Source organism: Cupressus sempervirens, chromosome 6 (assembly GCF_028749045.1).
Source record: "Cupressus sempervirens isolate cs-2001-9-10 chromosome 6, ASM2874904v1, whole genome shotgun sequence".
NCBI classification, from domain to species: Eukaryota; Viridiplantae; Streptophyta; class Pinopsida; order Cupressales; family Cupressaceae; genus Cupressus; species Cupressus sempervirens.
Genome location: NC_143123.1, coordinates 320,983,666 through 321,000,076, shown reverse-complemented (window position 1 = coordinate 321,000,076; position 16,411 = coordinate 320,983,666). Strand labels below are relative to the sequence as shown.

Genomic DNA, 16,411 nt, shown 5'->3' with positions numbered 1-16,411 from the left:
TATATTTTGGTTCTAAAAAATGCAATAACCCTCACTTATTCAAATGTCCCCCTACCTATGTCCATTTGGCAACTAAAACGAAGTAAAAGAGACTTTTTGTGTTTTTGAAGGAAGCACGAAGTTAGTTTTTAAGGCATGGAGTGAGTTTTGAGGGCAAGAATACTCTACACAAAGAAAAAACACAAAAAACATCAATGTTAGAGTTAGTCCATTAGTTTCATGCAAAAACAATATTTTATCAAAAAACTTCCAAAACAAGTGATCTAGTGCATTGCCACTCATGAAAAATGACACTTATGGTTCAATAGATAAAGCAACATGGATGTACAAATTTCACACTAAAAGGGATTTTAAAGTAGCATAAAACTAGGGATTTTTCAAAGCAACATATAAAACTAGATAATGATGAACTCCAAAGACTTCATGCAACAAAAATAGAATTTCGAAGAGTGGATATAGAAGCATTAGCTAAATGCAGGTGGTGGCAGAAATATCAAAGGCATGGAAATGAGACAATGATCACTATGGCAAGAATAAAGGAGCCGTGTAACCACCAAAACTTTACAAGTTCAAATGCATAATAAAGATGCTTCAATCATTATTAGAGAATAGTATTATATTTGAAATAAAAGAGTATTTACAATCAAATTTGAATAATTATATTATTGTTAAATTTAAAAAAAATTTAGTCACTACCAAATAATAATAACAATGATGTTCTTTCTTGTAGGAAAATGCTTCAATTAAACTAATAATATTATTGTGACCTTAAAAATGAAGTAAAAATTACAATTTCAAACAAATATTTCTGAAAATCCACTCTTATTAGATAATTTGTATGAGCCAATCATATTTTAACAAATTACAAAACTTTTGTAATTAATTTTTATCTAAAATTTAGATAAATAAAATAAAATATCTTTAATTTGATTTGCTTAAAACACTCTAAAATAAAACACTGAGAGGAGTTCGTTGACTAGAGTTATAGGGCAAGAAGTAAAATTGAAACCGAATACAGCCCCGTACTTGTAAAAAAATAATCACAAAGGGGCCAAGTTTGGTGTTGTAAATAATTTCTTCGCCCTCTTGTACGTGTTTGCAGACATCCCGCGCATCATGTTTTAACGCTCACAAATCCTGCAGAAACATATATCCGCCCCCAAAGTTGGCAAATAGAAACCGGACGCGCTACTTTACTTTACTGTAGCAGAGCTGGGACTTCCTACAGTTGTTGCCGAGCAAATGAAATGAAAGGGACGGGGATGGCTTCTAAGAATTCCACCAAGTTCCGAATGTAAGTTGACATTTATTTGCGGTTTAACAATGCCAACAGTTCTTCTCTTTTTGATACAAGAAGTTTGAAGGATTGTCCGAATTTGCTGTGACATATTGGGTTTGTAGGAAATGCTGTAAGTTTCGACCTACACGTGATTCAATAACTCCTGCTGTGAAAAATCAAACTATTGCAGTCACTGATTATTAATCTCCTATCACAAATGATTATTAAATTGCTGAAAATAAATTCTCAGCTAATATCGAAAAATAACACAACTGCAACTTCACTTAAAATACGGAAAGAAATGCGCAACAGAATCAACACAATATTTTCGGACAAATTGTCCCTGGAAAAACCCCTAAGGGAAAACCAGTTCTACAGATGAGAAATTATATTAAACTTCAGCAAATCAAGAGATACAAAATTCCTTGCCTCACACTGGCAGAACTCCGACAACCTCCTAATTTCTCCCGCTGATATTTCTCACTGCTATCCCTGCGCTAACACTGCGCCCTTGCTAACACTGCAAGACTGTTTGCTAACACTGCAAACTCCTTCTCCAAAACGCTTCTTCTTCTGTACTCTTGCGAACACTGCAAGACTGTTTGCTAACACTGCAAACTGCTTCACGAAAGCTTCTCCCTTGCTAACACTGCAAGACTGTTTGCTAACACTGCAAACTGCTTCTCCAAAAGCTTCCTGCCTTGCTCTCCAAATGCCCCCTAGACCCCTTTTTATACTACTCTCGTTGGTAAACCAACGACCGAGATTAAATCAAACCAACGGCTAAGATTAAGACAACTCAACAGCCAATAATAGAATTGGTTGCAAGGTGTCCAAAAGGGAATCTCTAAAATTAGTAAATAATAACCATTTACTAATTTTTGGCAAGTGGACAAACAGCTGTCCAAACCACCCATAAATACAACCGCTATTTATAGATAAGGACGAACAGCTGTCCAAGCTACCCATAAATAGTGCTGCTATTTCCGGGTCAGAAATAACAGCTGTCCAACTAACAATAATTAACACTCCCTCTTAGCGAGGAAGCTGTTCTGCATGACACCCATCTTATCTCTGAAGAAGATAAATTTGGCCTTTCCCAAAGCCTTCGTCAGAATGTCTGCTACCTGCTCATCTGTAGGTATGTATTGTAGTCGAACAACTCCCCTTTGTACACAATCACTGATGAAGTGATATCTGATATCTATATGTTTAGACTTATCATGAAACACTGGATTCTCAGACAACTTGATGCAACTCTGATTGTCACAATGTATCACAGTAGTCTCAACCTTCTGACCAAACAAGGCTACTAACAACTTCTGAAGCCATATAGCTTCACATGTCGCCATGCTAGCTGCTATGTATTCTGCTTCTGCTGAACTTAGAGCCACAGACTTCTGCTTCCTGCTGAACCAAGATACAATTCTTGATCCCAAGCTGAAACAACACCCTGAAGTGCTCCTTTTGTCCGTTGTACTTCCTGCCCAATCTGCATCAGTATAGCCTATCAACCTGATACCTTCACCTCGAACATATCTGATCCCATACTCGACTGTACCATGCAAGTAACATAGCACATGCTTAGCCGCTATCCAATGCATTCTCTTTGGTTCAACCATGAACTGACTAAGAGAGTTAACTGCAAATGCTATATCTGGCCTAGTGTTGACCAAATACATAAGCGAACCAATCACCTGTCTATATAAAGTGGGATCTACATCCTTCTCCTTAGATACATCGTCATGCTCTGTGCTCACATCCGGAACACCTGTCACTGTCTCACGAAGCAATCCAAGTGCTCCATGATGAATATGGCCCAACCTCCTATGCCATAGCTCTCCAAGATCTCTAGGATTATTGTTGCTCATAAGTGCCTTAGGAGTATCAAACTGCAATCTATAAAGGCGACCACTCCTAACTCCAATAGTTATGGGTGATTTCCAATCCTTGTGCTTAATCAACACATGTGTCCTTCTAAAGAGTACATTATACCCCCTATCCTGAAGAACAGATACAGAAATCAAATTCATACCTAAGCCCGGCACATATAGCACATCATGAAGAGGAATTATCTTTCCATTCTCCCTCTGAAACTGAACAGTCCCTTTCCCAACAGGGTTGAGTTTGGACAAGTTTCCCATAGAAATCTGGATGTTGGTGTCCTCCTCCTTGTAACTGGAGAAGTACTCTCTAACTCCTGTCATATGAAATGACGCCCCACTATCTATATACCAAACACACTGTGAGGTTGAGCTAACCATACAAGCTATGAGTGCAAACTCATCTTCCATTCTGCTGGAGAGTTCTTCTGCACTTGCTGAAGCTGCCACCTGCTTCTTACCCTTTTTCCTCTCTGGGCAATCACTAACATAGTGGCCAAACTCGTGACATCCAAAGCACTTGACCTTAGAAAGGTCCTTCTTCTTCTTTTCACTTTGTGAATTTGATCCTTTGCTAGATCCCTTCTTTGCTTTCCCTTTACCCGCTAGGGCAACGTTCTCTTGTTCCACCTCATTTTTCTGACTCTTGTTGGCCCCATTGACAAGACTTAGTCTAAACTCCTCCTGAGTGAAATCAGTCTATAGTCGATCCCAACTCGGTAAAGTATCTCGTCCACTGACAACTTGAACAAAGACACTCCATTGTTTAGTAAACCCATTTAGGGCTATTCTCACTAGCTCATCATCACTAGGGCTATCTCCAACAGCTGCTAACTCATCCTTGACAAGTCTGAGCCTGGTGAGGTAACTTGTGACGTCTTCTCCCTGATTCATCCGGGTATTCTTTAGCTTCTCTCTGAGAATCAACTTCCTGTTAGTGGTAGCATTCTGGTACAGATTTAGAATGGCGTCCCACATCTTCTTTGCTGTATCTAGCTTCGAGATATGTGGAACAATATGATCCTTGACACCATCAAGGATAATCCTCCTCGCTTTGGCATCGTCCTTCCTATATGCTGCAAGCTGTGTTGCATCCGTTGGTACAGGTACACCACTGGTAGCATAATCCTTGATACCATTCTCTTCCAACAATAAAGAAATTCTGGCCTTCTAGACACCAAAATTTGAGGCACCATCCAATCTATCCTAATCTCTCAAACCAGCTGAAGCCATCTCAAGGGTTTAAAGCAATAATAAATCTAAAGAGATCAAAATTTCTTTCCTAGGGCAAAACTCTTCTACCCTTAACAATGCTCTGATACCATGTGAAAAATCAAACTATTGCAGTCACTGATTATTAATCTCCTATCACAAATGATTATTAAACTGCTGAAAATAAATTCCCAGCTAATATCGAAAAATAACACAACTGCAACTTCACTTAAAATACGGAAAGAAATGCGCAACAGAATCAACACAATATTTTCGGACAAATTGTCCCTGGAAAAACCCCTAAGGGAAAACCAGTTCTACAGATGAGAAATTATATTAAACTTCAGCAAATCAAGAGATACAAAATTCCTTGCCTCACACTGGCAGAACTCCGACAACCTCTTAATTTCTCCCGCTGATATTTCTCACTGCTATCCCTGCGCTAACACTGCGCCCTTGCTAACACTGCAAGACTGTTTGCTAACACTGCAAACTGCTTCTCCAAAAGCTTCCTGCCTTGCTCTCCAAATGCCCCCTAGACCCCTTTTTATACTACTCTCGTTGGTAAACCAACGACCGAGATTAAATCAAACCAACGGCTAAGATTAAGACAACTCAACAGCCAATAATAGAATTGGTTGCAAGGTGTCCAAAAGGGAATCTCTAAAATTAGTAAATAATAACCATTTACTAATTTTTGGCAAGTGGACAAACAGCTGTCCAAACCACCCATAAATACAACCGCTATTCATAGATAAGGACGAACAGCTGTCCAAGCTACCCATAAATAGTGCTGCTATTTCCAGGTCAGAAATAACAGCTGTCCAACTAACAATAATTAACACTTGCAACACTATTGGAACTCAAATTAATTTTTGAATAAATTAGAAATGCCCCTATGGGTTTGGCAAGCCGCTTGCTTTCCTCTACTATTACTATTCTTCCCAAAAGTTAGCGTTGTTACCATTACGGACCTTCGAAAAGCCAATTTGGAAAAATTGGACAACGCTTTCTTTGAATTCTTGAGGGAAGCTTTAACCTCAAGATTCTCGAAAACCTGCCCTTGTAGTCCTGAATTTAAGAGACACAATTTCGCTGCCTCCTCGTATTACGAGAAAGATGGAAAAAAATGGTATTAATGTAATGTCCTCTGTTGGGGACTTAATTTATCCTACATTTCTGTATTGCGGTTTGGATTGTAATGTTCTTATATATTATTAGTTGTTCATCCTATAAATTTAAGTTATTTGTATATTTGTTAACCTTATTACTAATTCAGTTCAACGATGGAAAGACTAGATGTTATTTAAGTTGCTTAGACACCAATTTACAATGAATACCTTCAAAGTTTACAGATGACGCTCTTAAGCCATTCTTGATATGATGCTTACAAGGCACTCGGGCTCACTGATCCCTATGCTGTTTTGGGACAAAGATCTGTTGCTTGGAATTAGACAAGTCCCTCTTTGTTATCGTTTTAGTCTTCCCTTTTTAGCCAAATAGTAACAAGATTGAATACTTTCAATCTATAAATATTTATCTAAATGTTTAAGAATATTTTTCAATTATTTAATAATGGTTTCCTCTTTGATATATATATATATATATATCTCGATATCTATAGTTATAGTTATAATAATAAAATATATAGATATACATATAATGTACAAGTTTTAATATATAGATATCACAAAAATCATGGGACTGGATTTTTTTTTTTTTAGGCAGGAGCAGGATCAGGATGTTGAGCGGTAGCAGGATAGGAATCATTTTTGGGCAATGAAATATCCAGAGCAGGCATGCAAAAACCCAGAGTATATTGGTAGCATAGGAGCAAAACATTTTCTGAAATTTACTAGAAAACAATTCAACGGGGCATCGGATTACAAAAATCAAACATCGCATCTTCAAACAAACCTCGATTTTGAACATTTTGAAGCGAAAAATGTCAAAAATCAGGAACCTAAGCAATACAGAAGCTTTTGGCCATTCGGAAAATTATTTTCGCAAAACAAAATACTACAAAGGTTTGGTCTTGGAGAATAGATTGGAACAAACCTAGCCGAAGAATGGAAGGCTTACAGATTGACCATGGATAACAACAATTTGAATGAAGAGCAGAAGAAAGACCAATAAAAAAAGGATGAAACAGAATATTTGATCATTAGCAATCCTATGACTGATAGATTATGGGAAGAATGCCATAAATTAGTTCTTATTGCATTCTGGGCAGGTAGTACAATTTCTGACTTCAAGTATGCATTTGACTTTCATCGAAATTTAGTGGAGAGGTACGTATAACCAAACTGGAAAAGGGCTTTATTTTTGTTGAATGTTTGAATTAGAATACTAAAAAAAACCTTATCTCTGGCCCAACTTTAGAACTCAAAGTTTTTCAATATCTTTTTTTGAATGGAGCACCAATATGGTTTTATCAATTTTACCCATTTCTTTAATCTTTGGGTGGATTTGATTTCCAAACTTCACTGTGGAATTAATGAACACCACAATATTAGAGAAAATTGGCAATAAGTTGGGGGTTTCTGAGGAATACCCAAAATTTTTCTATCTTCTAATTCAATCAAGATTTTAGTGAATTTCCCCACAAAAGAAACCCTAAAACTGATCAAAATAATCACTAATAATTCGAATCTATATTCATCGATTTTCAGCGGTAGTATTAGATCCAAGATAGCATTTATTGGTACAGATTTAATGAATAAATTTAATGAGATTGATCATTGTCAGGTAGGAATGGCAACTGTTTTACATTTCCTAGAACAAGGTGGGTTTGAAATTGGTAATCCCTTTAAATCAGATGAAGCAGTTATAAATTCCATTGAATCGGGAATGAGTCCCAATTATCTATGGATTCTAAGCGCTCTCCTAAACTCACACCGCTTTCCCTTGAGAATCCTTCCCAGCCTATTACTGATAGAGAATTGAATCATAAGCAGGAAAATTTGTCTACATCATCCCTTAGTTCTCCAATAGTAGGTGCCCCAAAATTGATGGATGCTCAAATGCATTACTCACCCAGTTTGGACAATAACCCAAAACACGATAACAATCATCTAAATACCTTCTGTAAATTTAAGAACTTGCGAGAAATTGATAACAACATTAAAAATGTAGAAAAAATTATGTCAATCTTAAATAATCTAATGAAGGATATAATGGATACTCATGTTGAAGTTAGTGAAGAAGAAATTGCCTCATGGCATCTCTTTTCTTCTCACCTAGAGGAAGGGGTACCTTTTCCCACAAACAAATGTTATCAGGATGCCAATTGTGTTCCTCAAAACAAAATCAACGTTTGGGCTGAAGAAATTGGTTTAGATCCACAAATTGGACTAAATCTTCTTTAGGAAGTTTACCCCAATGTTACTCAAAATGGTATTCCCACATCAACAACTAATCCAAGCTTGTAGGAGGATGTCGGGAACCTAAATAGAATTGAGGATAATGATTTAATAAGGGAATTCAAAGCTAATCTAGCTGAAAATATAGTCAAAGAAATTGAGTCTGAATCTCATTCTCCTAATTCTAATCCAGATTTAAACCATGAAGAACAATTAGGTTTAGCTACTAGGATGGAGGGTCTCGATCACCCTAAGATAGCAAAAAAATGTAAAAAGAATAGAGGAAGGAAATGCCTCTCCGAACTTAGGAAGAAAGACGGAATGACAGGTAATCAATCAAAAATAACAAATCTGTTTCATGTTGGAAGGGGGAAGGTCCTTTCCACCCCCAAATGAAGATAACTACATGGAATATTAGGGGACTATATGCCCCTAACAAACAAAGACTCTTGAAAAGGAGCTTGAAAACTCTTGATACAAACTTAGTCTTACTTCAATAAACTAAATTAAATAAAGAAGAATACAACAAATTCAGCAATAAGATTAACTTGTGGAATTCCACCGGGGTTGAATCCATTGGTGCTTCGGGAGGTTTAGCTTTACTATGGGATCCTAGGAAAGTCAAGGTAACCAACATTAGTAACGAAAGGAATTGGACTTGTGCTAAAGTTAATAGTGTTTATGGTACTCTAACCTTCACTAAAATTAATGTGTATGAGCCTACTAGCACTAAAGACGAGCGAGGTTTGGAACCAACATAGCGAATTGTTGAATAAGGATTCTAATGAAACTTTTATTTTAGGAGGAGACTTCAATGCGATTTTAGATTCTTCAGAGAAAAAAGGAGGTAGCAACTTTGTTTCTCAAACCAAAAAAGACTCTAGTTTTTGGGTCACATCTAATAGTTTATCTGAAATCTCCACTAAAAACAATATATCTATGTGAACCAATAGAAGGAAGTGTTTAAGTAGTATCTTTAAGAAACTTGATAGGTTCTTCCTAAAAGGAGACCTTTCCTCTAATTTTGATTTTGAAGCAAAAATTCTTAATCATTTTGGCTCAGGTCATTTCTTGGTTAGGCTAAGCATCTCAGAATCATAGACTTCTCCTAAGCATCTGTTCAAATTTGAAAATATGTGGCTGGAACATAAGGATTTCTATAAGTTAATCAGAACTTGGTAGGAAGAATGCTCGGTGGAGGATTAAATATGTTCAAATTTATATATTAGTTGAAACATGTAAATTTAAATTTGATTTCTTGAAATAAAGAACACTTCAACAATATGTTTGAGGAAAAAACAACTATCGAGAATGAACAAGCTGATCTTAATGACACCATTATCAAAAATGGTAATGAATGTTTCTTAAAAGAAAAGCAACTACTTGCAAAATTGGAAGAGGTTCTATCGAGGGAAGAAATTTTTTGGAAACAAAAATCTAGTGAGATTTGGCTATTTGAAGGTGATAAGAATACAAAGTTTATCACAATAGCTCTAGGATTAGAAGAGTAAATAATAGGATTTCCAAGATTAAAGATAGTAATGGTAAGATTCTTGAAGAACTAGAGGAGATCTTTGAAGAAATAGTTAACTTTTTCACTAAAACTTACAATAAGAAAGATCAATCTAATCTTATAGCTCAAACTAAGATGGTTATCTTCCATCCCCAACCTTATAACAAAAGAAGATAACAAGATGTTAAATAAGACTATTTCTCTCGAAGAAGTTAGATTGGCTGTCTTCCAGATGAATCCAGACAAAGCTCTTGGCCCAAATGGCTTTAACCCAAAATTCTTTCAAAGATGCTGGGATATTATTGGAAATGATCTTCATAAAGCCATTGAAGCCTCTAGGAATGCAGGGTCTCTCCTAGTTGAGATTAATAACACTTTTGTGACCCTTGTACCTAAGAAATCTGAGTGCGAAACCATTGGAGATTTTAGACCCATATCATTATGCAACACAGTTTATAAGATTTTTTTCTAAAATTGTCGCTAATAGATTAAAACTGTTGCTCCCTAAGATAATCTCGGCCCCCAATAGATCCATCCTAGAAGCTATTATTATATCTCAAGAAATCATTCACTTGGCCCAAACAAACTTGGACCCATGTGTTGGTTCCCAAAACCGCATAGTGGAAATCCAAGAGCTAGCCACTTCTCTGATAGGATTCCACAATCCATTTTGGCCGATGAAAGAGAATCACCTTGATTCCCCTTCACTTTAGGCTTCGCGACGCTCAGGCGGGTAGACCTTCACCTCAAATGCTGATTGCCTGGTTTAAGGCTTTTCTATAGAGAATTCAAGCTTTCGGATTTCTCTGGCTGGCAAGGACTTTGAACTCGATTAATATGGAGTAATGTGATAGTTTGAAATGAATGTTTTGTATAAGGTTTTTAACAATGGATTTGAGGTTTGCAAGAAGGAAGTTATAGATTTTCTAACTTCAAATATAAATCCAATACTTAATGATAAAAAGACCAGTGCTTTAGCTTATTTGGGCAACAGAGTCTGTTGGAAATATTCAGGTCTAACAATGTTACTGAGAGGGGAGGGGTGAATCAGTAAGCTTTAAAATTTAAACCAATTCAGCATAATAACAAATTCACCATTCGTTCATCTACTTTACTGAACGCATGAAAAGATTAACACATTGATTTGGTGACCCAGAAACCTTTCAAATTGAAAGTAAAACTGGGGTGGGGATGATGCCCACGAAACTTCAATACTGCAGTATAAAGTTGGCCGGTTAAGGCTTACAGTGATCACTTCTGGTGATCTGCCCTGTTAGGAGCAAGTAGGACTGCTAGATCCACCTTGTTAGAGGATTTACAAACATACAATGAAGTATGCACTCTGTTAGGAGATTTACATAAGACTGTTAAGTCTACCCTGTTAAAGGATTTACAAAACTGATTCACCTGTTAGGATGAAGTAGTGGATCTGCTTGCAACTGATTTGTTGATTAGATCTTATGTACTGATCACTTGATGTGATGGATATATCTTTGCTGCTCCTTGATAACCTTGCTGAATACTTCGTTGCTGATTCTTTTTCAATTCGCTCAATTACATTCTTACTTCGCTCTTGCTTGACTGTTACTCTTCTTCATTATATCTTTTGTAAATGGTACAATACATTACATATATACCATTCCAATATTTACAACAACAAGGTCGGCCAAACACAAGTGGACAAAATATTACTAAGTCGGCCAGATAGTAGAAAACTCAGGTTCCTCAAACTTACTCGGTGACCTTCTGACACTCGGTATCCACTACATTACGCGGCATCGTCATGCACTCGGTAGAGGTAGGGGCTTGGTCCGTACTAATCACTATGAGAAGCTTGGAACTTGGTAACCACTGGTGACTCGGTAAACATTGTGTCACTCGGTAGAAACTAACTCTTTCAATTCACTTGGTAAGCATTGAATACTTCTTTTTCCTTTCTGTCTTGGTAATCACTGAAACCTTCATTTACCTTCCTGACTCGGTAAACACTAAATCCTTCATTTACCTTTCTGACTCGGTAAATACTAAATCCTTCGTTTACCCTCCTGACTCGGTAAACACTAAATCCTTCGTTTACCTTCCTGACTCGGTAAACACTAAAACTTTCGTTTACCTTCCTGACTCGGTAAACACTAAAACTTTCATTTACCTTCCTGACTCGGTAAACACTGCTGAACATACTTGGTAACCAACGAATGCTCGGTATGAACTGTAAACTGAGTGATGAACTCGGTAAGCATTCAGAATCAAATAAGTGTTGTAACTAATGACAAATGTATCATTATTCCAACAATCTCCCTCTTTGGCATTAGTGACAAAAACACTTACCAAAACTAGCAAAAATTGGCCAGCAGGGAGCCTCAAACTAGCAAAAATTCCCAAGGGACCAATAATGTCAATCAGGGATCAGGCTATATTCAATACAGCATGGCCTGAAATGGAATCCAATGTTTATTTTCTTCTACATTAGTGCAATGTGATTAAGGAAAAGAATAACCAGTAGCTGACCCCAATGTCCAAAAAGGCAAAATTGGATATCCCACCTATCACTGATGAAGAAAATCACAAAGACTTCAAATTTATTTTACCAAGGTTAATAAAATCCAGCAACCCAAAAAAGGCCAAAGCTTCATCAACAAAAGCAGGCTATGGAATCACAGAGGATGGAGAAGAAACTGATGAAGAGCTTATCCAGATCTGTCGACCAGAAGTATGAGGAGTACTCAGAAGCTAGGTTACGATGTCTATAGTATCTAGGGCTTAGGTTTCTTAGCTCTGTCTTGATTAATGGTAAATACTACTTGATTTTGCATTATGGTTCTAAGTGTTTAAATTTGTAAAGGAATAGTAAGAACTGATAAAATTTAGAATTTGAAACTTAACTTTTCAATCTCTATTATATAGCTGGTATAATCGAAGACTTATTGGGTAAAATTTATGAAGCTTATGTTTGAATCCATCTCCTTCATATTAGTAGATTCTGCAAGTTTCATATTTTAAATAGATAGTTCCATTATATCATTTTATTACAAGGGTAACTGTAGAAAGAAGGATCAAGGTTATGTTAAGGATCTTTTTCATAATTAATCCAGATTCTCTTCTCTAATTTGGGATGTGTTGAAGGTACTGGATATGAATTTTAGACATTATCACTGAAATCTATATGGAGACATGTGTTTACTTTAAAGCTATATTACTAAGCATTTTTGTTTAACTAGAAATGAGTAGAAATCAGGTCTTTTGATTAAAATGGTTCAAAGTAGATCATAAAGTAGGAATTCGTAAGTATCAATAGTTCGAGATCTTTAGGAATCCATTTTATTGCTATGATTTTTTTCACTAAACGTATCTCTGTTTGTTTTTCAGTCCAGTAAGTTCAATTTGATGGACGTATCTAATCAATACTTAGAATTTATTTGTCCTATATGAGTTTTGACCTTTTCACTTAATGAACTTTTAATTATCTTATACTTGGATGAACGGATTGAAATCGATTTGTTTCTAAATCTAACACTCTAAGTAGATATTACAAAGTATCAGCTTAAATCTTCTTTATTCAATAAACGTATCTCTGTTTGTTTTTCTTCAGTAAGTTCAATTCGGTTGATGTATCTAATCAATATTTAAAATTTATTTGTCCTATATGAGTTTTGACCTTTTCACTTAATGAACTTTTAATTATCTTATACTTGGATGAATGGATTGAAATTGATTTGTTTCTAAATCCAACACTTTAAGTAGATATTACAAAGTATCAGCTTAAATCTATTATATAAAAAAAGGGTTTTTTAACCATTAAGAACGAGGCAGAGACACTATATAGGCTAAATGTGAAGTCTGAACTATAGATAGGCTTTAGTATAACCATAAACAAATTATCAACATGTTTAAAGTGATTTTTAGTCTTTAATCCACTACTTCATTCTGTTCTTGCTAACTGGTACTTTTCTAAGTTATGACTTTGTTTTGCATCTCTTGCTCTCTTTCATCTTGATGATGGATCACACACTGTGATTCGGAACGTTGATGGCAAAAATCTTTACACAATCGAATCCAGAAACAACTCAATTTAATACAATGGATTGTGGAAATTTGATCTCTTTGATTTTAAATGTCTTTAGATACTATAATGTTGTTGGCCATAGGCATTATTCACAATCTTGTTTATTATATTATAGTTTTATTAACACATAATCCATTTTGGTTTTTGGTAAGTTTCTATTCTAATTCAATTATGGTAAATAATTGTTTCTAAATTTGAAACTACTTGGTTCAGAGGATTTAGACCTATTTTTGACAGGGACACAGCAAACTAGATAAGGAACCTTATCTTCGTGACTTGTAATTATAAAAACTTTCGATTTTCATTGGTTACTTCTCCTTACATCTGTAGATTTTTCTATGTCCATTATAATTTTCCAAGATGTAGGGTTCGGTCAGAAATTTGATTAATTTTCTTCTGACGACATATTCCTTGTAAACGGTAGGAACCACGTGGTATGGGTTTCTTAGTTAGGCATTTGCTTTCCTTTATTTAAAGCAAGAAACATAATCCTAGGCATTATAGTTAGGGGTACTAGTTTCTAGTGATATAGTCTGTATTAAAGAAGATGCTAAATCAATATTGAAAAATACTGAATATAGACAGGTCTGAATCTAAACTAGTGTTTATTCGATCACTGTACTGCAGTCCTGATCTGAAGAGATAATCATTTATTGGTTTCAATGATTATGATCTCTTGAATTGGTAGATATTTATATCCCCACCAATAGTCAAGACATGGGTGGACACATCTATTCATCCATGAAGAGACGTGATGTTATAATTAACAATTCACTAAAGGACCTGATCCTTTAATCGGTAGTGATTAGTTAATAAACAAATCCTAATATGATCTCTGATCTGTATAAGGCAATTGATCATTTACTTGATCAATACATGATCAATAATATAATGCTCGATCCAAGAGAAATATAATCTGATCACTCAGATTTTCAATTCAGTTTGATAATGATAGAGTCAGATTAATAAAAGGATGATATATGCAATATAAATTTAATGTCTATGCATATGTGTGTATGCATGTATATTAGGTCACATGGTGAACCGGTATACATACATGCGCACACGTGTATACAGTTGCCATGCTGGTATATCCTGAGATCTGACTGACGCTATCATATCTTAATACTCCCTCTTAGCTAGGGAAGAACTAGTTTAGATATCGCCTAACATGTGATATCAAGGAGTATACACAACATCAAGTCACATGACATTAGTATATCCTAGCTATGGTATGTGCATTAACATCACGTCGCATGATGTCTACCATAACATATCATGTCATGTCCATGGATATTACGTCACATAATATCCACCATGATTATCTCATAAACAACATATTGATACACAACTGATATCAAGTCAGCATGATATCTATCAATAAGTCCAAGAGATATTAACTATCAAAATATTTCCATGAATATCAAGTCAGCATGCTATTCGTCATGATAGTGAACATTGTAAAGTTGTCACCTTACAATGTTAAATACAAGTGTACATTATCAGAAAGATCGTCAGCTTTCAGTAATATACACAAGGGGCTCATAAAGTCATGGAGTCACACACATGACAATAAAAGGATTTTACATAGAGTTGATACAGATTCTCTCATGTGGTGTTGTCATATCATCACACACATGAGATCCACCATGAACCATCTCAAAGGGTAGATCCACTATGGCTCAATCCATAGGGTGAAAATAATGACTTCACATCAAACTTCTCTCTCAAAAGAAAGAATATGCAAGGATATAAATAACAGATCACTAATGCTAGAGTTCCTTTTCAGCTAAGGCTTCATTCTCCAACATGTCAAGCTTGTATCAAAGGTACACAAAACTTCTCTTCTAGCATGAGGCTTGGTGAGAATGTCGATCATTTGTTCTTCAGTGATCATGTACCTCAACTAAAAGTTAGAGAAACCATCTTGTCATGGTCTACTCCCTCGGAATGAATATCATTGGATGCCAACAAATGTAGATCCTTAAGTTGCTCCCTCTGAGACGGAGACATGTCTTGTTCATATACTCCAATCATGAAAAATATCTTGTTCCAAAGAACTCGTCATCAGGCACATGATTTATTAGTTTTGATAATCACAACATTGTTCACAAGAGCAACTTCCCATACACAAATGTACTTGTCTGATTCCATAGTAAGAGGAGTGAATGTAATAAATTGTGGATTTATCCCCTGATTTGGCTACATTAGGTATTCATTCGGATTTGGCTTCCTTCTAAAGCTTTAAGTACATTCGTCAACCTCTTGACCTCTTTGTCCAAGATTGATTCTAATATAATGTCAGAGTCTTTCTGAATGCTATTTTCCCCTTCTTCAAAAATGTTTCAACCATCAACTTAGTCCCATGACTGCAAGCATTTAAGTATTCATCTATCCTCGAAGATCAATTTAATCAGATCCTCTTGTTGCTCCCTCTTGTCTATAATAACCTTGGCCTGGTTATGGCTAAATCAAACAACAATTTTCTTTCAAACTCTAAGGTTTGACATTTCATCAAACACTTGTCTAACAACTTCGTTATTTCTGTTAATAATCCTGATCGGATGTATTTGTTTCTCCATTTCGATTTTTTGCAAAGAATATTGATACAAATTATAAATGACAATGCCAAATAGATTTGCAAGAATTGAATTCACTAATCCTCACTTTACAACAGTTCATTCAACGCATCAATGTAATTCCAATCAGACATCTAGTCTATTCAATGCAAATTCTGATTGCTAACATAACCGATGGCAACTGGAAATTACAAACATTCAAAATATGGTTATGAAGAATTTGATTTGAAGCAAACTGTAAACTCTCATGCCAATGTAGCGTCCACTACCAATATGACTATCTTAACTCCCAAAACGCTGGTCTGTATGCTTGAATGTAGATTCGTACAGTCCAAAAGTCAATGCCACCTCTGTAAGAACAATTTGCAAGCACCAGATTTCAAACCATAGCACTTAGGAAACATTTGCAGGCCAATGGACATTAGTGCAGGTCTGTAATATATAATTGCAGACCCAAATATCAACTTGCAGTCCTTAGAGATGAACCACAGGGCTCATAAACCAGTTCGCAGCCACTAAG

At 35.7% G+C, this 16,411-nt stretch overlaps 1 protein-coding gene across 12 annotated transcripts in view; it reads left to right on the top strand.

Annotated features, from left to right (window-relative positions):
• Positions 1–970: 970 nt before the first annotated feature.
• The window catches only part of BSH (transcription regulatory protein SNF5, putative (BSH)), a 269,940-nt gene continuing 254,499 nt past the window's right edge, over positions 971–16,411 (top strand). For 4 of the 12 annotated variants that reach the window (XM_089788052.1, XM_089788051.1, XM_089788050.1 and 1 more), the window contains exon 1: positions 971–1,294. In XM_089788052.1, the coding sequence (XP_089644178.1) occupies positions 1,248–1,294 (47 nt within the window). In that variant the 5' untranslated portion in view covers positions 971–1,247. Of the gene's footprint in view, positions 1,295–1,352; positions 1,410–16,411 lie in introns of those variants that run through there. The other 8 variants (XM_089788055.1, XM_089788056.1, XM_089788047.1 and 5 more) reach the window with 4 other exon arrangements.